A 24,852-nucleotide genomic window follows, 5' to 3' on the forward strand; every position below is an offset into this window, starting at 1 on the left:
AAAGAAGATCCGCTCACCAAATAATTCTTCTCATAAGTTGACACCACAGCATATGGTCCGGAAGCACGGATGTAAGGAGCCGCCTCTACCCGTAGTCATAGAAAGTAGAAAAGGAAATCCAGCTCCCGGTGGAAAAAATCCAATAAAACTTAACGTTTAATGAAACATATTAAAAACTGGTAGCCACATTGGTGGCAAGTGACATGTCACTCATAAAAACAAGAGTGAAACGCAGACGCGTTTCGAGCAGACGCTCTTAGTCATGGCCTAATGGTCTAACCCATGACTAAGAGCGTCTGCTCGAAACACGTCGGTGTTTCACTCTGGTTTTTATGAGTGACATGTCACTTGCCACCAATGTGGCTACCAGTTTTCAATATGTTTCATTAAACGTTAAGTTTTATTGGATTTTTTCCACCGGGAGCTGGATTTCCTTTTCTACTTTCTATGACTACAGGGTGTACTTGAAACTCCTTTGTGGCATCATATGACTGTCCAAATTTCTTTTAAAGGGGTACTCCGGCGGAAAACAAATGTTTTAAAATCAACTGGTTCCAGAAAGTTAGACAGATTTGCTGCTGTATGCTCCACAGGAAGTTATGAAGTTCCTTTCTGTCTGACCACAGTGCTCTCTGTTGACACCTCTGTCCATGTCAGGAACTGAACTGAGTAGGAAAAGTTCGCTATGGGGATTTGCTCTTACTCTGGACAGTTCCTTACATGGACAGAGGTGTCAGCAGAGAGCACTGTGGTCAGACTGGAAAAAACTACTCAACTTCCTCTGGAGCATACAGCACCTGATAAGTACTGGAAGGATTAAGATTTTTTTATACAGAAGTAATTTACAAATCTGTTTAACTTTTAGGTACCAGTTGATTTGAAAACATTTGTTATCCACCAGAGTACCCCTTTAAACTATCTTGCATTTAGATCCTACATGGCCATGGTTGACACAGAAAAGAATTACCGCCACTTGGCAACTTGTCCTTGAGTTATATGGAGTCTACTAGCTTCCCAATACTTGTAAATGGTGATCTCCTTAATGTCTACCATTAACCCTTTGGCATTAATCACAGCATCGAAAGACAAAAATTACAGTTGCCGGGGGTTTGGCGACTTTCACTGCACCCCTGCAGAACAATCTCTAAAATGGCGGCTGGAGGTCTCTCCCTTACCACTGTGCCGAACTGATTTGGTATAGTCACGTGTGAAATTGTTTAAAGTAGTAAAATATAATGTTTACAATCCAGATTATGGTAAATGGCATAAAAAAACAAAAACAACAAAAAAAGGTGTTAAAAAATACCAAATGCCAGAATTGCTGTTCTTTGAATATTAAAAAACAGTCATCAACAAGTCCCATCAAAAGAAAAATAGAACACAGATCACGCCGTAAAAACTAAACATTACACTGCAAAAAATGAGCCCTCATACAGCACATATACAAAACAAAAGTAAGGTAATAATATTTCAAACCCCCCTTCCCCCCAAGTAATATTTTTCTCATTGCACTGTACATTTTATGGTAAAATGATATGTGCCTCCCTCTACAGCTTACAATTGATCCCACAAAAAACAATCTCTCACAGGGCCCAAAACATAAAAATAAATATTGGTCTGGTCATTCAGGCCTAAACAAGCTGCCTCATTAAAGGGTTAATATACTGGTCAATGCTATTAGTGAAGCCTCTTCAAAAAACAGCCTCTTTGGGAACACCACTATTGGTCTAGGACCCCACAGATACTTCTCATATGGTATAAGACCCTACAGATACTTCTCATATGGTATAGGATCCCACTGATACTTCTCATATGGTATAGGATCCCACAGATACTTCTCATATGGTATAGGATCCCACAGATACTTCTCATATGGTATAGGACCCCACAGATACTTCTCATATGGTACAGGATCCCACAGATACATCTCATATGGTATAAGACCCTACAGATACTTCTCATATGGTATAAGATCCCACAAATACTACTCATATAGTATAGGATCCCACAGATACTTCTCATATGGTATAGGATCCCACAGATACTTCTCATATGGTATAAGACCCTACAGATACTTCTCATATGGTATAGGATCCCACAGATACTTCTCATATGGTATAAGACCCTACAGATACTTCTCATATGGTATAGGATCCCACAGATACATCTCATATGGTATAAGACCCTACAGATACTTCTCATATTGTATAGGATCCCACAGATACTTCTCATATGGTATAAGACCCTACAGATACTTCTCATATGGTATAGGATCCCACAGATACATCTCATATGGTATAAGACCCTACAGATACTTCTCATATGGTATAGGATCCCACAGATACTTCTCATATGGTACAGGATCCCACAGATACTTCTCATATGGTATAAGACCCTACAGATACTTCTCATATGGTATAGGATCCCACAGATACATCTCATATGGTATAAGACCCTACAGATACTTCTCATATTGTATAGGATCCCACAGATACTTCTCATATGGTATAAGATCCCACAAATACTACTCATATAGTATAGGATCCCACAGATACTTCTCATATGGTATAGGATCCCACAGATACTTCTCATATTGTATAGGATCCCACAGATACTTCTCATATGGTATAAGATCCCACAAATACTACTCATATAGTATAGGATCCCACAGATACTTCTCATATAGTATAGGATCCCACAGATACTTCTCATATAGTATAGGATCCCACAGATACTTCTCATATTGTATAGGATCCCACAGATACTTCTCATATGGTATAGGATCCCACAGATACTTCTCATATGGTATAGGATCCCACAGATACTTCTCATATGGTATAGGATCCCACAGATACTTCTCATATGGTATAGGATCCCACAGATACTTCTCATATTGTATAGGATCCCACAGATACTTCTCATATGGTATAGGATCCCACAGATACTTCTCATATGGTATAGGATCCCACAGATACTTCTCATATGGTATAGGATCCCACAGATACTTCTCATATGGTATAGGATCCCACAGATACTTCTCATATGGTATAGGATCCCACAGATACTTCTCATATGGTATAGGATCCCACAGATACTTCTCATATTGTATAGGATCTCACAGATACTTCTCATATGGTATAAGATCCCACAGATACTTCTCATATGGTATAAGATCCCACAGATACTTCTCATATGGTACAGGATCCCACAGATACTTCTCATATTGTATAGGATCCCACAGATACTTCTCATATGGTATAGGATCCCACAGATACTTCTCATATGGTATAGGATCCCACAGATACTTCTCATATTGTATAGGATCCCACAGATACTTCTCATATGGTATAGGATCCCACAGATACTTCTCATATGGTATAGGATCCCACAGATACTTCTCATATGGTATAGGATCCCACAGATACTTCTCATATAGTATAAGATCCCACAGATACTTCTCATATGGTACAGGATCCCACAGATACTTCTCATATTGTATAGGATCCCACAGATACTTCTCATATGGTATAGGACCCCACAGATACTTCTCAAATGGTATAAGACCCTACAGATACTTCTCATATGGTATAGGATCCCACTGATACTTCTCATATGGTATAAGATCCCACAGATACTTCTCAAATGGTATAAGACCCTACAGATACTTCTCATATGGTATAGGATCCCACAGATACTTCTCATATGGTATAAGATCCCACAGATACTTCTCAAATGGTATAAGACCCTACAGATACTTCTCATATGGTATAGGATCCCACAGATACTTCTCATATAGTATAGGATCCCACAGATACTTCTCATATTGTATAGGATCCCACAGATACTTCTCATATGGTACAGGATCCCACAGATACTTCTCATATGGTACAGGATCCCACAGATACTTCTCATATGGTATAGGATCCCACAGATACATCTCATATGGTACAGGATCCCACAGATACATCTCATATGGTATAGGACCCCACAGATACTTCTCATATGGTATAGGATCCCACAGATACTTCTCATATGGTATAAGATCCCACAAATACTACTCATATAGTATAGGATCCCACAGATACTTCTCATATTGTATAGGATCCCACAGATACTTCTCATATGGTATAAGACCCTACAGATACTTCTCATATGGTATAGGATCCCACAGATACTTCTCATATGGTAGAGGATCCCACAGATACTTCTCATATGGTATAAGATCCCACAGATACTTCTCATATGGTATAAGATCCCACAGATACTTCTCATATGGTATAGGATCCCACAGATACTTCTCATATGGTATAAGATCCCACAGATACTTCTCATAGGGTATAGGATCCCACAGATACTTCTCATATTGTACAGGATCCCACAGATACTTCTCATATTGTACAGGATCCCACAGATACTTCTCATATGGTATAGGATCCCACAGATACTTCTCATATGGTATAGGATCCCACAGATACTTCTCATAGGGTATAGGATCCCACAGATACTTCTCATATGGTATAAGATCCCACAGATACTTCTCATATTGTACAGGATCCCACAGATACTTCTCATATAGTATAGGATCCCACAGATACTTCTCATATGGTATAGGATCCCACAGATACTTCTCATATAGTATAAGATCCCACAGATACTTCTCATATGGTACAGGATCCCACAGATACTTCTCATATGGTATAAGATCCCACAGATACTTCTCATATGGTATAAGATCCCACAGATACTTCTCATATGGTATAGGATCCCACAGATACTTCTCATATGGTATAAGATCCCACAGATACTTCTCATAGGGTATAGGATCCCACAGATACTTCTCATATTGTACAGGATCCCACAGATACTTCTCATATTGTACAGGATCCCACAGATACTTCTCATATGGTATAGGATCCCACAGATACTTCTCATATGGTATAGGATCCCACAGATACTTCTCATAGGGTATAGGATCCCACAGATACTTCTCATATGGTATAAGATCCCACAGATACTTCTCATATTGTACAGGATCCCACAGATACTTCTCATATAGTATAGGATCCCACAGATACTTCTCATATGGTATAGGATCCCACAGATACTTTGAATACTTGGCTTACTGTCTGATTTAATCGTGAGACAGAACTAAGCCTGAAGGAGGTATACGTGTGTACTTTGGGGGTAATGCTACATTTTGAAGAGATTTTAAAAGACGTTTATCCTGAAAGACATTCTGACTCACATCGTCTATAAATAAGGGAGACATTTTTAGCCTCTCGGTAATTTGCCAGAGGGCTGCATTGTTACCCATCTATACAACGCACGATTTATTATAGAGTGTGTCCCCATTTAACATATTATATTTTACCATTCTAAAATATATATATCTTTAGTAAGCTATCCTTCGTAATCTAGAAGCCTGTGGTGGTAAATTTAGACTTAGCGGGTGGTTTGCTCAAAATGGTTTAAGAGGTACCAGCCCGTAGGTCCATCATGACCTATATACAAAGCCAACGGAGCAAATAATGTTCAGAATATTACTGTAAGACAGTGTTTTACAACACAATTTCCAAACTGCTTTTGAAAAGTTTGAAGATTATCATATATATGTGATATTACAAGAAAATACAAATGGGATGTGGGGGGGGGGGGGGATTGGGATCAATGCTTGACACCAGAAAAATATCATGAAAATAAGGCTCCCAAATGTTTGTGCGATGGCCTCAATGTTTGTGCAAAACCACTGGAAAAAAGGCTTGAACAAATAGTTGTGAATTTTTGATGCTGGTGCAAGATAATGTAACTGGAGCGTAAAAACCCTCGGGCAGAATATAGAATATTTGACACAGTCCTGACCTCAGTATCTGAGGAGAGGGGTTTAGGGTCATTATCTAAGAAGACTTTAAGATAGGCAGACAATGTCATTGAGCTGCAGGAAATGCTTAAAGAATGCTTGGGTGTATAGGGAGAGGTATTAGCAGTAGAGAGGGAAGTGTTCATGGGTGTATAGGGAGAGGTATTTTCAGTAGAGAGGGAAGTGCTCATGGGTGTACAGGGAGAGGTATTTTCAGTAGAGAGGGAAGTGCTCATGGGTGTATAGGGAGAGGTATTTTCAGTAGAGAGGGAAGTGCTCATGGGTGTACAGGGAGAGGTATTTTCAGTAGAGAGGGAAGTGCTCATGGGTGTATAGGGAGAGGTATTTTCAGTAGAGAGGGAAGTGCTCATGGGTGTATAGGGAGAGGTATTTTCAGTAGAGAGGGAAGTGCTCATGGGTGTATAGGGAGAGGTAAGTGCTAATGGGTGTATAGGGAGAGGTATTTTCAGTAGAGAGGGAAGTGCTCACGGGTGTATAGGGAGAGGTATTAGAAGTAGAGGGAAGTGCTCATGGGTGTATAGGGAGAGGTATTAGAAGTAGAGGGAAGTGCTCATGGGTGTATAGGGAGAGGTAAGTGCTAATGGGTGTATAGGGAGAGGTATTTTCAGTAGAGAGGGAAGTGCTCATGGGTGTATAGGGAGAGGTATTAGCAGTAGAGGGAAGTGGCAATGCCGCTGTACAGAACACTGGTGAGACTTCACTTGGAGTATTGTGTATAGTACCATAGGCCGTATCTCCAGAAGGATAGAGATACATTGGAGAGATTTCGGAGAAGATACTTAAATGGGCACGGTCATGAAAAATTATTTTTGATATGTTGTAGTACTTAAGTACTACAACATATCTCTAATATACTTTTATTAAAAAAATAGCTTTTAAAACATTTTAAAAGCAATTTGAAATTCAGCCACTAGGGGGCGCCCTCCTAGTGGCCGAATGCAGTGCGGAGTGACGTCACTGCAAAATTCCGACTGATTCCGGCAGGGCATCAGTCGAAATTTTGCGCAGGCGCAGTAACAGCCAGGGCTGCGCATCAGCTTCTTGCACTCGCCGACGGCCCTGCTGCAAGGTGCAGGGGGCACGGGGGGTTGGCTGCTCCTGCAAGGTGTGGGGGGCACGGGGGGTTGGCTGCTCCTGCAAGGTATGGGGGGGCGCGGGGGGTTGGCTGCTCCTGCAAGGTACGGGGGGTGCTTCTGCAAGGTATGGGGGGAATACGGGGCGCTGCTGCAAGGTACGGGGGGCGCTGCTGCAAGGTACGGGGGGGGGCGCGGGGGGTGTTTGGGTGTTACTCACCGAGCGGCAGGAAGAGGCTCCCCTGCACCCGTCCCTCCCGGCTCACTCCTTCCCCCATGAAGCTCCTGTCCTGGGTGCCTCCAGTTGTTTTACCACTATAACTCCCAGCATGCCCTGACAGCCAATAGATGTCAGGGCATGCTGGGAGTTGTAGTGGTGAAACAGCTGGAGGCACCCTGTTAGGAGAACTAAGGGCGGAAGTTGGCCCCCCCAGCAGGCATCAGTGACGTGGTGCCTGCTGGGGAAGTCTGCCTGGTAGTGAGCACACTACCAGGCAGACTAAATGCCATTTTAAAAATAGTAAAAAAAAACAAATAAAGGCAGGGAGGGTGTTAGGGATAGAAGGGCAATAGGCAGGGACAGAAAAAAAACATGATGGTGGGAGCTACCCTTTAATAGTACATGGACTACAAGATAAAAATATATATCAGAAAAAAATTTATTAAAAGCGATTAAAAAAAAGCCAAAAAATTGCAAAAGTGCAAAAAATTAGCCCTCATGCATTCCCATATACAGAAAAATAAAAAGTTATAGGGGGGTCAACAAAGGACAATTTTAAACATTATAATTTTGTTCAATAAAGTTTGACTTCCTATGAAGGTAGAGCAATATCAGAAAAAATATATACATTGGATATCATTTTATAAAGTACAATTGATTGTGCAAAAAAAACAAAAGCCTTCATGTGGGTCTGTTCGGGAAAAAATAAAAAAGTTATGGTTCTTAAAAGGCGAGGAGGAAAAAGCAAAAACACAAAATTGGAATTTTCCTGTGTACTCAAGGCTAAAAATGGTCTGTGTCCTTAACCCCTTAAGGACCAGGGGTTTTTCAGTTTTTGCGTTTTCGTTTTTTTCCTCCTTACCTTTAAAAAAATCATAACTCTTAAAATGTTGCACCTAAAAATCCATATGATTGCTTATTTTTTGAGCCACCAATTCTACTTTGTAATGACATCAGTCATTTTACCCAAAATCTACGGTGAAACGGAAAAAAAAATCATTGTGAGACAAAATTGAAAAAAAAAACCCACCATTTTGTAAATTTTGGGGGCTTCCGTTTCTACGCAGTACATTTTGCGGTAAAAATGACACCTTATCTTTATTCTGTAAGTCCATACGATTAAAATGATCCCCTACTTATATAGGTTTGATTTTGTCGCACTTCTGGAAAAAATCATAACTACATGCAGGAAAATTAATACGTTTAAAATTGTCATCTTGTGACTTTTTTATTTTTCCGTGTATGGGGCGGTATGAGGGCTCATTTTTTGCGCCGTGATCTGAAGTTTATAGAGGTACCATTTTTGCATTGATAGGACTTATTGATTTCTATTCATTTTTCATGATATAAAAAGTGACCAAAAATGCACTATTTTGGACTTTTGAATTTTTTTGCGCGCACGCCATTGACCGTGCGGTTTAATTAACAATATATTTTTATAATTCGGACATTTCTGCAGGCGGCGATACCACATGTTTATTTTTATTTACACAGTTTTTTTTTTTTTTTTTTATGGGAAAAGGGGGGTGATTCAAACTTTTAATAGGGAAGGGGTTAAATGATCTTTATTCCCTTTTTTTTCACTTTTTTTTCGCAGTGTTATAGGTCCCATTGGGACCTATAACACTGCACACACTGATCTCTTATACTGATCATTGTTATCCCATAGGGACCTATAACACTGCACACACTGATCATTATTATCCCATAGGGACCTATAACACTGCACACACTGATCTCTTATACTGATCATTGTTATCCCATAGGGACCTATAACACTGCACACACTGATCTTTCATATTGATCACTGGTTTCTCATAGGAAACCAATGATCGATGATTCTGCCCTGTGAATGCTCATGCCTGGATCTCAGGCACTGAGCAGTCATTCGGTGATCGGACAGCGAGGAGGCAGGTAGGGACCCTCGGGCTGTCATGTAAGCTGTTTGGGATGCCACGATTTCGCCGCGGTGATCCCGATCAGCTCCCTGAGCTAACCGTCATGGTTTCACTTTCATTTTAGACGCGGCATTCAACTTTGAATGCCACGTCTAAAGGGTTAATAGCGCACGGCACCGCGATCAATGCTGCACGCTATTAACCACAGGTCCCGGCCGTTGTTAGAGGCCGGGCCCGACCCGCGTGGCCCCGCGTTATAGATTGGGAGCGGACTCATGACGTATGCGTACGTCATGGGTCCATAAGAGGTTCAAGGAGTACTCCGGTGGAAAACTTTTTTTTTTTTTTTAAATCAACTGGTGCCAGAAAGTTAAACAGATTTGTAAATTACTTCTATTAAAAAAATCTTAATCCTCCCAGTACTTATTAGCTGCTGAATACTACAGAGGAAATTCTTTTCTTTTTGGAACACAGAGCTCTCTGCTGAATCATGACCACAGTGCTCTCTGCTGACCTCTCTGTCCATTTTAAGAACTGTCCAGAGTAGGAGAAAATCCCCATAGGGCTAAGTTTCCACTTTTTATTTTTTTTCTGGCAGTTTTTGGAATACTGCCACTGCAGTTTTTGTGCCAAAGTCAGACGTGGATCGATAAGGGAGGAGAAGTATAAGTCCTTCCTTTATATGTCCTATTCCTTTTGAATACAGTTCTGGCTTTAGCTCAAAAATGGTAGTGGCAGTTTTCCAAAAACTGCTAGAAAAAAAAGTAGTGGAAACGTGGCCTAGCAAACATATGCTGCTCTGGACAGTTCCTAAAATGGACAGAGATGTCAGCAGAGAGCACTGTGCTCGTGATGTCAGCAGAGAGCACTGAGGTCATGATGTCAGCAGAGAGCTCTGTGTTTCAAAAATATAAGAATTTCCTCTGTAGTATTCAGCAGCTAATAAGTACTGGAAGGATTAAGATTTTTTTTAATAGAAGTAATTTACAAATCTGTTTAACTTTCTGACACCAGTTGATAAAAATAAAAAATAAAGTTTTCCACAGGAGTACCCCTTTAAGGGGTTGAGGTAGGGGCATGGCTTGGAACTTACTTAGGCAAGTCCGGCAGATGATGCGCGGTTGGCGCCAAGTACCAGCAGGATCACCACATCTCCCCCCAGATCGGCACATCCGAAGCAGGACCAGTACGTATTGCTTGCTGAATTTTTGCACATTGCCCCATAGTTTATAAGGGGGCAAGAGCAGTTTAGTGTACAAGGCGGGATCTTTATTTTATTTTTATTAACATGAAGTTTTTAATCTTAGATGCAAAACTACCACAAGAGGACCTGGTTATATATTATAGGGGAAAGGTTTCTGCAGTAATATGAGGTAAGTATTACTTTACTAAGAGAGTAGTGAATGAATGGAATAGCCTTCCTGCAGAGGTGGTCGCTGTAAATACAGTCACAGAGTTTAAGCATGGGAGAGGCATACAGTTGTGCTCATAAGTTTACATACACTTGCAGAATTTATGATTTCTTAACCATTGTTCAGAGAATATGAATGATAACACAAAAACTTTCACTCATGGTTAGTGTTGGCTGAAGCCATTTATCGTCAAACAACTGCGTTTACTCTTTATAAATCATAATCACAACCCAAACTACTCAAATGACCCTGATGAAAAGTTTACATACCCCAGTCCTTAATACCATGTATTGCCCCCTTTAACATCAATGACAGCTTGAAGTCTTTTGTGGTAGTTGTGGACGAGGCTCATTATTTACTCAGATGGTAAAGCTGCCCATTCCTTCCGGCAAAACGCCTCCAGTTCCCCTAAATTCTTGGGCTGTCTTGCATGAACTGCACGTTTTGAGGTCTCCCCGGAGTGGTCAATGATATTGAGGTCTGGAGACTGAGATGCCTACTCCAGAACCTTCACTTTATTTTGCTGTAGCCAATGACAGGTCAACTTGGCCTTGTGTTTTCGATAATTGTCATGTTAGAATGTCCAAGTACGTCCCATGTTCAGCTTCCTGGATGATGAGTGCAAGTTGTCTGCCATTATTTGTTGATACATTACTGCATTCATATTGCCATCAATTCTGACCAAATTTCCTGTGCCTATATAGCTCGCACATCCCCAAAACATCAGCGATCAACCACCATGTTTCACAGTAGGAATGGTGGACCTTTCATCAAAGGCTTTGTTGACGCCTCTCCAAATGTAGCGTTTATAGTTGTGTCCAAACAGTTCAATTTTAGTCTCATCACTCCAAATGACTTTGTGGCAGAAGGTTTGAGGCTTGTCTCTGTGCTGTATCAACAAATACTGGCGGACAATTTGCACTCATCACCCAGGAAGCTGCACATGGTGGGGGTATAAAAAAGAAGAAAAAACGCAGAGATGGTGCCTGATAGTGCCGTTACCTTTGATGGTACGCGTTTCTAGAAGGGATTCCTCTCTTCGTCAGGTCCCTCTAAAAACGCGTTGTCCAGCATATCCCGAATCTGTGTAACTTATGTTGCCCATGTTACTATTGTAATTTGAAAAAGAAAAAAATTACACAGCATCTTTGCCAGCATCATCTGTTCCATCACCGCACAAAAGTTGGATTTTTGGGTCTGTCCCTCTCCATGGACACCCGCAACCTACTTTCAGCCAGGAAGCTGCACATGGGACGTACTTGGACATTCCAACATGACAATGATCCAAAACACAAGGCCAAGTCCTTGGCTACAGCAAAATAAAGTGAAGGTTCTCGAGTGGCCATCTCAGTCTCCAGACCTCAATATCATTGACCTTTCTGGGGAGACCTCAAACGTGCAGTTCATGCAAGACAGGCCAAGAATTTAGGGGAATTGGAAGCTTTTTGCCAGGAAGAATGGGCAGCTTTACCATCTGAGTAGAGAAAGAGCCTCATCCACAACTACCACAAAATACTTCAAGCTGTCCTTGATGTTAAAAGGGACAATACATGGTATTAAGGACTGGGGTATGTAAACTTTTTATCAGGGTCATTTGGGTAGTTTGTGTTATTATGATTTAAAAATAGTAAACGCAGTTGTTTGACAATAAATGGCTTCAAGTTTTTGTGATATCATTCATATTCTCTAAACAATGGTTAAGAAATCATGAATTTCTGGTGTCCATCATTGATAACTTCCCCTCAGTATGTCTTGTCCAGGGTTTGGATTGACACAGATAGATGTCACTAAACAAAAAAAAGAAGTGTTCAGCTATTCGATCAGCATAGGGGTTGGCAAGTGGCACATATGGAAACAAAAACAAAACAAAAAAACGAGAAAGTTAATTTATGACCAAATTAAAGCACCAGCCCGGTAATCTGTCCAAAGAATTACAGATGCCTCATTACGAATGTAAATAATCCATCTTGCAGACAGCGAGCCTTAATCCAATCCATTTTTATTTTCCCCCCTAAAGCTGCCGTCGGTGATTTGTTGACTTTTTTTTCCCCCTACGTTGGGAAGTTGGATCATGGAGTGTTTTTTCTCGAATAAAAGCCAAGGTTACAAAGCATGGAAATAATTCAATTTAAGAGAATGATCATGCACAATGAGCCCATTAGCTCTACGAGAGAGAGAAAAGAAGATAAAAAAGACTGTCTGCCGGAGAGGCGCAGTAGGTTCATTTTACAAGACTGTAAATAATATATGTAGGAGAGGAGCTGGAAGGAGAGAACGCAAAAGTTTCTTCACTGCCAGCGGTACCCTTCAGGAAGGTGTACGGTGACACTTTTGTAGCTTTATACAGTACGCTGCATTATTAAAATCCCTCGCGCTTAGCACAATGCATTGGGATGTTCCGTAATCTAAGTAACATTCAACTGGCAAGTGCGGTGCCCAGAAGACAAACATCCTGCATTATATGGTCATTCTCAGCAAAAGATGCAACGGGTCGATAATATTCTGCCTGTATGTGGGAAATAAATCGGTCTTGAGGAGAATTACCTTGTTTAACCTCTAAAATAAAAATAAAATTAAGAGAATTTTACACACACACACACATATATATATATATATATACACACACACAACACACTATAATATGTACATACATATATATATATATATATATATATATATATATAAATATACACTTGAGAAAGACCTCATGGTGAGGCTGAAACGTCGTACATGCTTAATGGGTGGATAAAGTCACTATTCTTTGTACTCCAGAGTGCCGCTTCTTGTTTGGACTTTGCTTAAGGATGGTTTCGGAGTTTGAACCCGTTGAAGCGCAGCACCCAACCAGGACTTAAAGTCCTTGCTCTGCAGTACCGGCCCGCTCCCACATTTCGGTATATATATATATATATATACACACACACTATAAAGTCATGGCCGTAAATGTGGGCACCTCTGACATTTTTCAAGAGAATGAAGTATTCCTCAGCCATATTGGCTCATTTAAGATGGTCATTTTTGGAAGACTGCTTCAGTTTTTTTACCTCCTGGGTTTTCTCTCTAATTTAGCATATACAGGGTGGGCCATTTATATGGATACACCTTAATAAAATGGGAATGGTTGGTGATATTAACGTCCTGTTTGTGGCACATTAGTAAAGGTGAGAGGGGGAAACTTTTCAAGATGGGTGGTGACCATGGCGTCCATTTCGAAGTCGGCCATTTTGAATCAAACTTTTGTTTTTTCAATAGGAAGAGGGTCATGTGACACATCAAACTTATTGGGAATTTCACAAGAAAAACAATGATGTGCTTGGTTTTAACATAAATTTATTCTTTCATGAGTTATTTACAAGTTTCTGACCACTTATAAAATGTGTTCAATGTGCTGCTCATTGTGTTGGATTGTCAATGCAACCCTCTTCTCTATATACTGCTATATACTACTATATACAACGCAGGAGAAATGCTAGCACAGGCTTCCAGTATCCGTATACACTGCTATATACTACTATATACACCGCAGGAGAAATGCTAGCACAGGCTTCCAGTATCCGTATACACTGCTATATACTACTATATACACCGCAGGAGAAATGCTAGCACAGGCTTCCAGTGTCCGTATACACTGTTATATACTACTATATACACCGCAGGAGAAATGCTAGCACAGGCTTCCAGTATCCGTATACACTGCTATATACTACTATATACACCACAGAAGAAATGCTAACACAGGCTTCCAGTATCCGTATACACTGCTATATACTACTATATACACCGCAGGAGAAATGCTAGCACAGGCTTCCAGTATCCAAATACACTGCTATATACTACTATATACACCGGAGGAGAAATGCTAGCACAGGCTACCAGTATCCATATACACTGCTATATACTACTATATACACCACAGGAGAAATGCTAGCACAGGCTTCCAGTATCTGTATACACTGCTATATACTACTATATACACAGCAGGAGAAATGCTAGCACAGGCTTCCAGTATCCGTATACACTGCTATATACTACTATATACACCGCAGGAGAAATGCTAGCACTGGCTTCCAGTATCCATATACACTGCTATATACTACTATATACACCGCAGGAGAAATGCTAGCACAGGCTTCCAGTATCCGTATACACTGCTATATACTACTATATACACCGCAGGAGAAATGCTAGCACAGGCTTCCAGTATCCGTATACACTGCTATATACTACTATATACACCGCAGGAGAAATGCTAGCACAGGATTCCAGTATCCGTATACACTGCTATATACTACTATATACACCGCAGGAGAAATGCTAGCACAGGCTTCCAGTATCCGTATACACTGCTATATACTACTATATACACCGCATGCTAGCACAGGCTTCCAGTATCCATAGTTTTAGGTGCTGCACATCTCGTATCTTCACAGCATAGACAATTGCCTTCAGATGAACCCAAAGATTAAAGTCTAAGGGGGTCAGATCGGGAGACCTTGGGGGCCATTCAACTGGCCCACGACGACCAATCCACTTTCCAGGAAACTGTTCATCTAGGAATGCTCGGACCTGACACCCATAATGTGGTGGTGACCATCTTGCTGGAAAAACTCAGGGGACGTTCCAGCTTCAGTGCATAAAGAGGGAAACACATCATCATGTAGCAATTTCACATATCCAGTGGCCTTGAGGTTTCCATTGATGAAGAATGGCCCCACTATCTTTGTACCCCATATACCACACCATACCATCAATTTTTGTGTTCCAACAGTCTTGGAGGGATCTATCCAATGTGGGTTAGTGTCAGACCAATAGCGGTGGTTTTGTTTGTTAACTTCACCATTCACATAAAAGTTTCCTCATCACTGAACAAAATCTTCTACATAAACTGAGGTTCCTGTTCCAATTTTTGTTTTGCCCATTCTGCAGCACCTGAAACTACGGATACTGGAAGCCTGTGCTAGCATTTCTCCTGCAATGTATATAGTAGTATATAGCGGTGTATACGGATACTGGAAGCCTGTGCTAGCATTTCTCCTGCGGTGTATATAGTAGTATATAGCGGTGTATACGGATACTGGAAGCCTGTGCTAGCATTTCTCCTGCAATGTATATAGTAGTATATAGCGGTGTATACGGATACTGGAAGCCTGTGCTAGCATTTCTCCTGCTGTGTATATAGTAGTATATAGCAGTGTATACGGATACTGGAAGCCTGTGCTAGCATTTCTCCTGCGGTGTATATAGTAGTATATAGCAGTGTATACGGATACTGGAAGCCTGTGCTAGCATTTCTCCTGCGGTGTATATAGTAGTATATAGCAGTGTATACGGATACTGGAAGCCTGTGCTAGCATTTCTCCTGCGGTGTATATAGTAGTATATAGCAGTGTATACGGATACTGGAAGCCTGTGCTAGCATTTCTTCTGCGGTGTATATAGTAGTATATAGCGGTGTATACGGATACTGGAAGCCTGTGCTAGCATTTCTCCTGCGGTGTATATAGTAGTATATAGCAGTGTATACAGATACTGGAAGCCTGTGCTAGCATTTCTCCTGCGGTGTATATAGTAGTATATAGCAGTGTATACGGATACTGGAAGCCTGTGCTAGCATTTCTCCTGCGGTGTATATAGTAGTATATAGCAGTGTATACGGATACTGGAAGCCTGTGCTAGCATTTCTCCTGCGGTGTATATAGTAGTATATAGCAGTGTATACGGATACTGCAAGCCTGTGCTAGCATTTCTCCTGCGGTGTATATAGTAGTATATAGCAGTGTATACGGATACTGGAAGCCTGTGCTAGCATTTCTCCTGCGGTGTATATAGTAGTATATAGCAGTGTATACGGATACTGGAAGCCTGTGCTAGCATTTCTCCTGCGGTGTATATAGTAGTATATAGCAGTATATAGAGAAGAGGGTTGCATTGACAATCCAACACAATGGGCAGCACAATGAACACATTTTATAAGTGGTCAGAAACTTGTAAATAACTCATGAAAGAATAAAGTTACGTTAAATCCAAGCACATCATGGTTTTTCTTGTGAAATTCCCAATAAGTCTGAAGTGTCACATGGCCCTCTTCCTATTAAAAAAACTAAAGTTGGATTCAAAATGTCCGACTCCAAAATGGCCGCCATGATCACCACCCATCTTGAAAAGTCCCCCCCCCCCTCACATATACTAATGTGTCACAAACAGGAAATTAATATCACCAACCATTCCCATTTTATTAAGGCGCATCCACATAAATGGCCCACCCTGTATATTAAAGGGGTACTCTGCTGCTCAGCATTTGGGACAAACTGTTCCAAAAGCTGGAGCTGGCGCCGGGAGATCATAGCCTCGCCCCCTCAATGAAAGTCTATGTGAGGGGGTGTGACAGCAGTCACGCCCCCTCAGACAGATTTGCATTGAGGGGGCAGGGTGTGTTGTTATGAAGGGCGGGGTTATTATGTCACGAGCTCCCGGCGCCGGCTCCAGCGTTCGGAACAGTTTGTTCCAAACGCTGAGCAGCATAGTACCCCTTTAATGACATAGATGTTACTAATATGAGGGTGAAGGGTACAATTTCTGGAAATGGGCAGCCAAGTGATCTCCTGAAGATAGGAGTCCAGTATAGGTTCTAGAGACAGCGATGGGATTAACCAGGCCTAAGTCTCCTCTCTCCAAGTGCCTCAAACCAGCTGCATTGCGCCCTTCACAGTAAGAAAGTAATAATTTCCACCAAGATGGATAGGTCACACAAATCATGAACCTCCCTGAAGACCCAGACAGAAGACATGACTTTCTGAAGAAATATTATTCATGAGGTTCCCAGGAGTAAAAATTGACTTAATGACAAATAATGGGCTGCAAGCCAAGCCTGGCATTTACAATTCAACATTAACCTTTCTGGCTATAAAATTAATCTCTATTTTCTCTACTTACGTCATGTTATAGCCTTTAGCTCCAAGATGTCTTCCCCACCCTCCCTATCAGTAAACAGAGAGCAAATAAGCTCCAGTTTTTCATCTACCATTATTTTACTCCCCTTAAAGGGGTACTCTGGCGGAAGACTTTTTTTTTATTTATTTATTTTTTAAATCATCTGGTGCCAGAAAGTGAAACAGATTTGTAAATTACTTCTATTAAAAAATCTTAATCCTTCCAGTACTTATTAGCTGCTGAATGCTACAGAGGAAATTCTTTTCTTTTTGGAACACAGAGCTCTCTGCTGACATCATGACCACAGTGCTCTCTGATGACATCTCTGCCCATTTTAAGAACTGTCCAGAGCAGGAGAAAATCCCCATAGCAAACATATGCTGCTCTGGACAGTTCCTAAAATGGACAGAGATGTCAGCAGAGAGCACTGTGTTGCAAAAAGAAAAGAATTTCCGCTGTAGCATTCAGCAGCTAATAAGTACTGGAAGGATTAAGATTTTTTAATAGAAGTAATTTACAAATCTGTTCAACTTTCTGGCACCAGTTGATTTAAAAAAATATTTTCCACCGGAGTACCCCTTTAAGTTCTCAGGGGCAGAGCCTCCTGAACGGCCATCCATGCCAAGTCCTTGTGCCCATTGATAAGCCAGCTGGAAGCCACAGATTTCCATACTGTCTTTGCTGTGGATTCGGAGAGCCCTGGAATAGACTCCTCTGAATCCTTTGCTCGGATGAGCTTGTGGACAATCTTTGGTTTCCACAAGTCGGGCTTGAGACCCTTCAGCTGGTGTTCCCTTATGAACTTGAGAATTTCCTGGTAGTACCATCGCAGTTGTAAGGGTAGGAATTGTCCCACTTTTCCCATCGGAGTACCCCTTTAATGATTGTCTTATATCCTGAAGCTGTAAGGATCCATGTTTCACCCTGCCTTCTTCTAAACCTTGTCCTCTTAACAGGAGGGACCTAGCATGGAGAGGCAGCCTCATGTATAGCACCGATATCCTTTCAATGATGCCCAAAAATTCGATTACCTCTCAGCCTCTTCAGTCTCTGCTCTCGTCTTCTACGCCGGACAATCAGCAGTAACGCGAAAAGCAGCAGGACGCCGATCAGGATACAGGAAATGGTGACCAGCATTTTTATCCCCTTGTTTGTGGACAGTCCTTCTTCACTGGTCTCAGTGGATTTGATGAGTGGGGGGATCGTACCTGTGAAGAGCGGAAAGATTTTAGACAAAGAAGAGACATATAAGACAAGTCTGTGTGTTACAAGTTATCCATAATTCACTCTTCCCTTTTATGGTGATTTTGTCAATCTTTAAAGATGGACAATTTCAATCCGGTAGGCCCTTAGGCATCTCACAAATAGAGGCCTTACTCCATCCCCAACAAGGGAACGAGACATAGATTTCATATTGTTGGGATACGACATTACTTTCTGATCATTGGGGGTTTGATTGTCATGACCCTTCTGCTTCTGGAATAAAGAGCCACTGTAGTTTCTTGTACAGTTGGGAGCCACAAGGACCCAAACTGCTTAAAGGGACCTTGGTCCTTCTCCTCCTCAGAATCATTGAAGGTCCAAGTGTAAGGATTCCTGCTTATATCGTTATGGCATATCCTAGTGATATTAAAGGGTTTTTCCATTGAATAAACAATTAACAAAACATGTAAACTCCTGACCTGATTTTGTTGTTATGATGTGCCCGGCCCTACTTAAAGGGGTATTCCGGGCAAAAACATTTTATCCCCTATCCAAAGGATAGGGCATAAGATGTTTGATCGTGGGGTGCCCGCTGCTGAGACCCCCCGCAATCTCCCTGCAGCACCCGCATTCTATGCGGAGACTGTGTCTCTAGTTTCGGAAACCTCCGTGTTTCCGGGACTGGGGACGTGACGTCGTGCCATGCCCCCTCCATTCATGTCTATGGGAGGGGGCGTGATTTCACGTCCCCAGTCCCGCAAATCGGGAGGTTTCCGAAACTGGAGATTCAGCACCCGCATAGAATGTTGGTGCTGCAGGGAGATCGCGGGGAGTCTCAGCAGCAGGCCCTCTGTGATCAGACACCTTATCCCCTATTCTTTGGATAGGGCATAAAATGTTTTTGCCTGGAATACCCCTTTAAATTTCGATACAAGTAAGGGCCTGCTCAACCAATCCCTAAGCTTAGTCCTGCTCACACAGCTGCCATGTTTGATAGTGTAGGTATTCATGATACACTGTTACAGTCAAATCAGCTGTGTGAACAAGACTGGGTTAATACAGTACATACCAAAGAGGGTCTGGTTAGTTCCTTCAAGAAATATATAATGTTTAAACCAGTTAAAGGGGTACTCATCTGCTCAGCGTTTGGAACAAACTGTTCCGAACGATGGAGCCGGCAACTCGTGATGTCATAGCCACGCCCCCTCATGACATCACGCCCCACCCCCTCAATGCAAGTCTATGGGAGGGGGCGTGGCAGCTGCCACGCCCCCTTCCATAGACTTGCATTGAGGGGGTGGGGGTGTGACGTCATGAGGGGCGGGGCTATGACATCATGAGCTCCCTGCGCCGGCTCCAGCGTTCGGAACAGTTTGTTCCAAACGCTGAGCAGCGGAGTACCCCCATAAGCTAGTCACACATGTTAGATAGCTATAAGTAAAAGCTCATTGGTCCAACATCTTGTACGATCCACCTACGTACATGAATACTTGACACGGCTGAGCCAACATGGTCGAGCCTACTCAACCCAACATCATCTTTTGGGAGGGATTCGGGAGGACCAAGACACATTAATGGTCAGCCGGTCCTGGCCAGCATTTTAATGGGGAGCCCTGCTCCTTGGGCTTTATAAGGACCCGGTTTGTTAGTTTTTCCTTATCTACATGTCCTTCAGAAGAAATAAAGGAAGATAAAACAAGTACACAAACTTTCTTTTAAAATCTATTAAAGAATTTTGATTGTAAAATGCTAAATGTTGCCAAGAAGTATAGACCTCTAGCCGACTCTGGGGTATAATTCGCTGAATGGTCCCTACTTAATGGAACATCTTGTGGCAGTGATGATAAATGAGTCAATAAGGACGCGGCTGATAAGAGCGAGCGCACACTCTGCACCAGGTAACCGCCGCAATACGCAGCCGACTAGTACATCAATCTGAAGTCCAGTCCAGACGAGACGCCGGGTAGCTGAGTAATGACCGATTCGTTCTCACACACACATAAGCAGAGGGGACCCCCCCCCCCCAACTCAAATATAGCTTTTCTAAAGTTCATAAGCAAGGAACTGTAAATTGCAAAAGAAGTGCTATATAAAAGTCAAAACTTGAACTGGCCACACATATAAGGTTAATGGGGGAGATTTATCGAAACCCGTGCAAAGGAAAAGTTGCTGAGTTGCCCATAGCAACCAATCAGATCGCTTCTTTCATTTTGCAGAGGCCTTGTTAAAAATGAAAGAAGCAATCTGATTTGTTGATATGGGCAACTCAGCAACTTTTCCTCTGGACAGGTTTTGATAAATCTCCCCCAATGTCCGTTGAATCGGCCAATTTCGGCAAGATAAAAGATTAAGGCAGTAAAGGATCAGGCAGTTGGATTTAATCATACCTGATCCTTTTGTCCTCAGGGTGAGAGCTGTCTGGCATTGGCTTACTACCCTCTCATCATTATTCCGAACACATGCATTCTGGGATGACTACGGGGAGATTGGGAAAGAAGGCCATTGACGGAACGAGCATTGGCCAACTTCTGCTGCACCCACACTCTGAGGGTGGATTGTAATAATCCTCCACATTTTCAATAATTCCAGACCCAGTCTTTCCTTCCTATCTTAGACCCGTATGATATACCCTGAATGCAGTATTTCCTAACTCTGAGATCCTACTCTAAGAGGTGATAGAAGGGGGCATGCTTGAGAACGTCTCTCTGTAATGTCTACGAAAATGAGCGGAGTGCTACTGACTAATATATTGATATATGTTTAGATCGATTTTTTCTCATAAAGAGCTCCAAATCATCTAAACAAAGACTTAAAGGGGTATTCCGCTGCTTAGCGTTTGAAAAAAACTGTTCTGAATGCTGGAGCCGGCACGGTGACGTCCGCCCTGCCCCCTCATGAAATCCCGCCCCACCCGCTCAAAGCAAGTCTATGGGAGGGGGCGTGACAGCCCTCACACCCCTTCCCATAGACTTGCATTGAGGGGGCGTGACATCATGAGGGGGATGGGCTATGACGTCACGAGCTCCCGATGCCGGCTCCAGTATTCGAAACAGTTTGTTCCAAACGCTGAGCAGCGGAGTACCCCTTCAAATGTAGTTTTTGTAACTTTTCGGGATAAGCTGCCCTGCGTGTATACAGGATAAGTAGTTATATGTCTGTCCATTATACAACATGTACAATGCATTTGAAAAGTCTTCAGACCCTTTCACTTTTTTTATATTTTGTTATATCGATGCCTTGTGCCAAAATCAAAAAAGTTTTCAAGTAATCACCCATTATTACTGCAATCAATACCCCATAAAACCATGCTATGAGAGGGGGACAATAAGGACTCTACCTAGAGATGGACTCTTCACCAAACGAAGTAATCAAGGAGGAGGAGGGAGTAATAAGTAATAAAGGCGACCAAGAACCCAATGGTCACTCTGGCTGAGCTCCAAAGATCCTGTGTGATGACGGATAAAACTTCCAGAAGGTCCAGTCCACTGCAGCCTCCACAATCTGGGCTTTATGGCAGAAAGGCCAGAAAGAAGCCTCTCCTCAGCAATAACACATGAAAGCCACCTGGAGTTTTCAAAAAACATGTAAAGGACTACGAAAGGAAACAAGATTCTTTGGTCTGATAAAAAACAAGATTGAACTTTTTGGCCTCAGTTATGGAGGAAACATATCACCTGCCCAGACTGAAGGCTGTAATCACTGCCAAAGGGGCTTCAACTAAATGCCTTTAGCACAAGGCCACAATATAACAAAATGTAAAAAGGATTAGGCCGTTCGCTACCATCCCAGTATTCTCCCGTCATTGCTGCTAAGCAGACCATACTAACAAACGGATGAAAACTGATGCAAAGGGATGCCATTAAGTGCCATTAAGGTTTTTAATCTGTTTGTGTGTTGCTCACACCTCTTCTGAGCATGCTCAGAAGTAATAACGGACCATAAACAGATTGGAAAAATGGATGCAAACGCATGACATTACAAGCTCATCAGTTTGCCATAGACTTCAATGTAAAATTTCATAAATCCGTTTCTGTATGCAATGTCTTTTCTCCGCTAAAAATAACGGAATATGAACCAAACGAGTGCAAAAGGGTGACAAAGGATTATATAAAAATCCCACTGACATCAATGGGATCTATTTACAGCAGTTTGCAAAAGGCTTAAACGGATTTGAGAACGGGCATGAATTAACATGGACTGACGATAAAGTGAACGAGCCCTAAAAGTGTCTGAAGACTTTCCAATACATGGTATATGGTATTTTTCACCAGTTTTCCCTTTACAGGCTTTATCTCTAATTTTCAGATGTCCCTAGCTGTTATGATATTTTCATACACTGCCCACACGCAAAAGATCCTCCTGCTTGCCTATATTTCTATAACACTCCCTCAAGAGCGACAACAACATGAAGAACATTATTAAGCAGTACTGCGCAGTGTAAGCTGTGAATCCTGCATCGGTGTGAGATAGAATACTTACTTCTATACTCTGTCTGCACTCTCTCTGTCTGCTTCTGGCTCTTAACAGTCAACTCGCCCTCCTTTCCCTCTTCACCCTTCCCCTCTCCATCGACAGCCTTTGACAACCCTAACCCACTTGCATTAGTAGAAAATTCTACTATTAGATTCTTATAAAAGTCTATAGCACTACATAACTTCAAATGTCTGTAGAAATGTTAAAGGACAACTGTAGTGGTACCGTTTTACATATGCCCGTGCCTCAAAAATAAACAAAATAAACTCATACATACCTTCCTACGAGCCCCCGTTGGTCCGGCACAGCCCTCACGGCCCGGCAGTGCTGACGTCATTCCACTTCCTGGGGACGGGGACGCTGCAGAGCCGTCGGCGGATCACCGGCCGTAGCGATGTCCCGCCCGGATGGTGATAGGCTGACCTGACTGTCATGTAAGAAGCCGGCCAGAGCTCCTTACATGACAGTCGGCTCAGCCTATCACCAGCCGGGGCGGGACATCGCTACGGCCGGTGATACGCCGACGGCTCTGCGACATCCCCATCCCCAGGAAGTGGAATGATGTCAGCACTGCCGGACCTTTAGGCCTGTGCCGGACCAACGGGGGCTCGTAGGAAGGTATGTATGAGTTTATTTTGTTTATTTTTGAGGCCCGGGCATATAGAAAAGTGTACCACTACAGTTGTCCTTTAAGTATGTGGGAAGGGTTTTCACTTTCCCTTTCCTATAGCCTGTATGGGATAAATTAAAGGTAATAGTGGTGTTCTGCACCAACACTGAACCAGCAGGAGGTGCCAAGAAAATGTGAAGTTGGAACTAAAAAGACACCGACAAGAAGTTGAATGCGCAATGAGGCTTCATGTGATTAAAGAACAGCAGTAAAGTACTTCGCAAATGACCAGATATATAACGTATAAAGTGATAAAAGTTGATGGTTAAAGTTGACACCATGTACTACAAAAAATACAAACTAATTTCTCAGGCAATGACAAAATATTACTTTCGCCCTCTACGTGTTTACTATGTTTTTATTAGCAGTATCACATCTTGGTGCTGAAACTATGTCGCCCCACTAGGGAAAGCCATGGCTCGGTGGCTGGCACCATCTGTGTCTGAATTGCGCCAGCTTATAAAAGACGATAAGTAGAAGATGCCTGGCAGAAAAAACAAAGGGCATTGCGGAATATCGCCGATTGTAATTAGTCCATGGGATAAAATCTGCTCGCAGACATTGATAATGGGGCCAAGCACAAAGTATCTAAATGACTTGTAGAATAAGCAAATGAGCGGAGGGAGAAGCTTTTCAAAAATGTGTTCCACATGGAGACCCTCATAGCTGGAGGCAGAAGATGGAATATATAACGGCACAAAAAAGAGATTGGCACAGAATTTGTCTTGTCAGACCATATCCTACTATATGTGAAAGTCCATCTGAAAATCACTTGGAAGTCTTCATATAGTGACTATAAGAATATATACTATATATGATACACAGGATTGCTGTTTTTCCTCAAAGTACCTGTCATATGTAACATCCAGTTTTCAGGCCAGGGAGAGCTGGCTGATGGAAAAATTCAGTAAAGAGTTAAACGCTGGAGCCGGCGCCGGGAGCTCATGACATTATAGCCCCGCCCCCTCATGACATCACGCCCCACCCCCTCAATGCAAGTCTATGGGAGGGGGCGTGACGACTGTCACGCCCCCTCCCATAGACTTGCATTGAGGGGGAGGGCATGATGTCATGAGAGGGTGGGGCTATGATGTC

At 42.2% G+C, this 24,852-nt stretch overlaps 1 protein-coding gene across 3 annotated transcripts in view; it reads right to left on the reverse strand.

The window, feature by feature from the left end:
* Nucleotides 1-24,852, reverse strand: part of DSCAM (DS cell adhesion molecule) — a 586,110-nt gene that overhangs the window by 88,603 nt on the left and 472,655 nt on the right. For all 3 annotated transcript variants that reach the window (XM_056559695.1, XM_056559697.1, XM_056559696.1), the window contains one exon: nt 18,443-18,619. In XM_056559695.1, the coding sequence (XP_056415670.1) occupies nt 18,443-18,619 (177 nt within the window). The remainder of the gene's footprint in view (nt 1-18,442; nt 18,620-24,852) is intronic.

Source organism: Hyla sarda, chromosome 2, assembly GCF_029499605.1.
Source record: "Hyla sarda isolate aHylSar1 chromosome 2, aHylSar1.hap1, whole genome shotgun sequence".
Lineage (NCBI taxonomy): Eukaryota > Metazoa > Chordata > Amphibia > Anura > Hylidae > Hyla > Hyla sarda.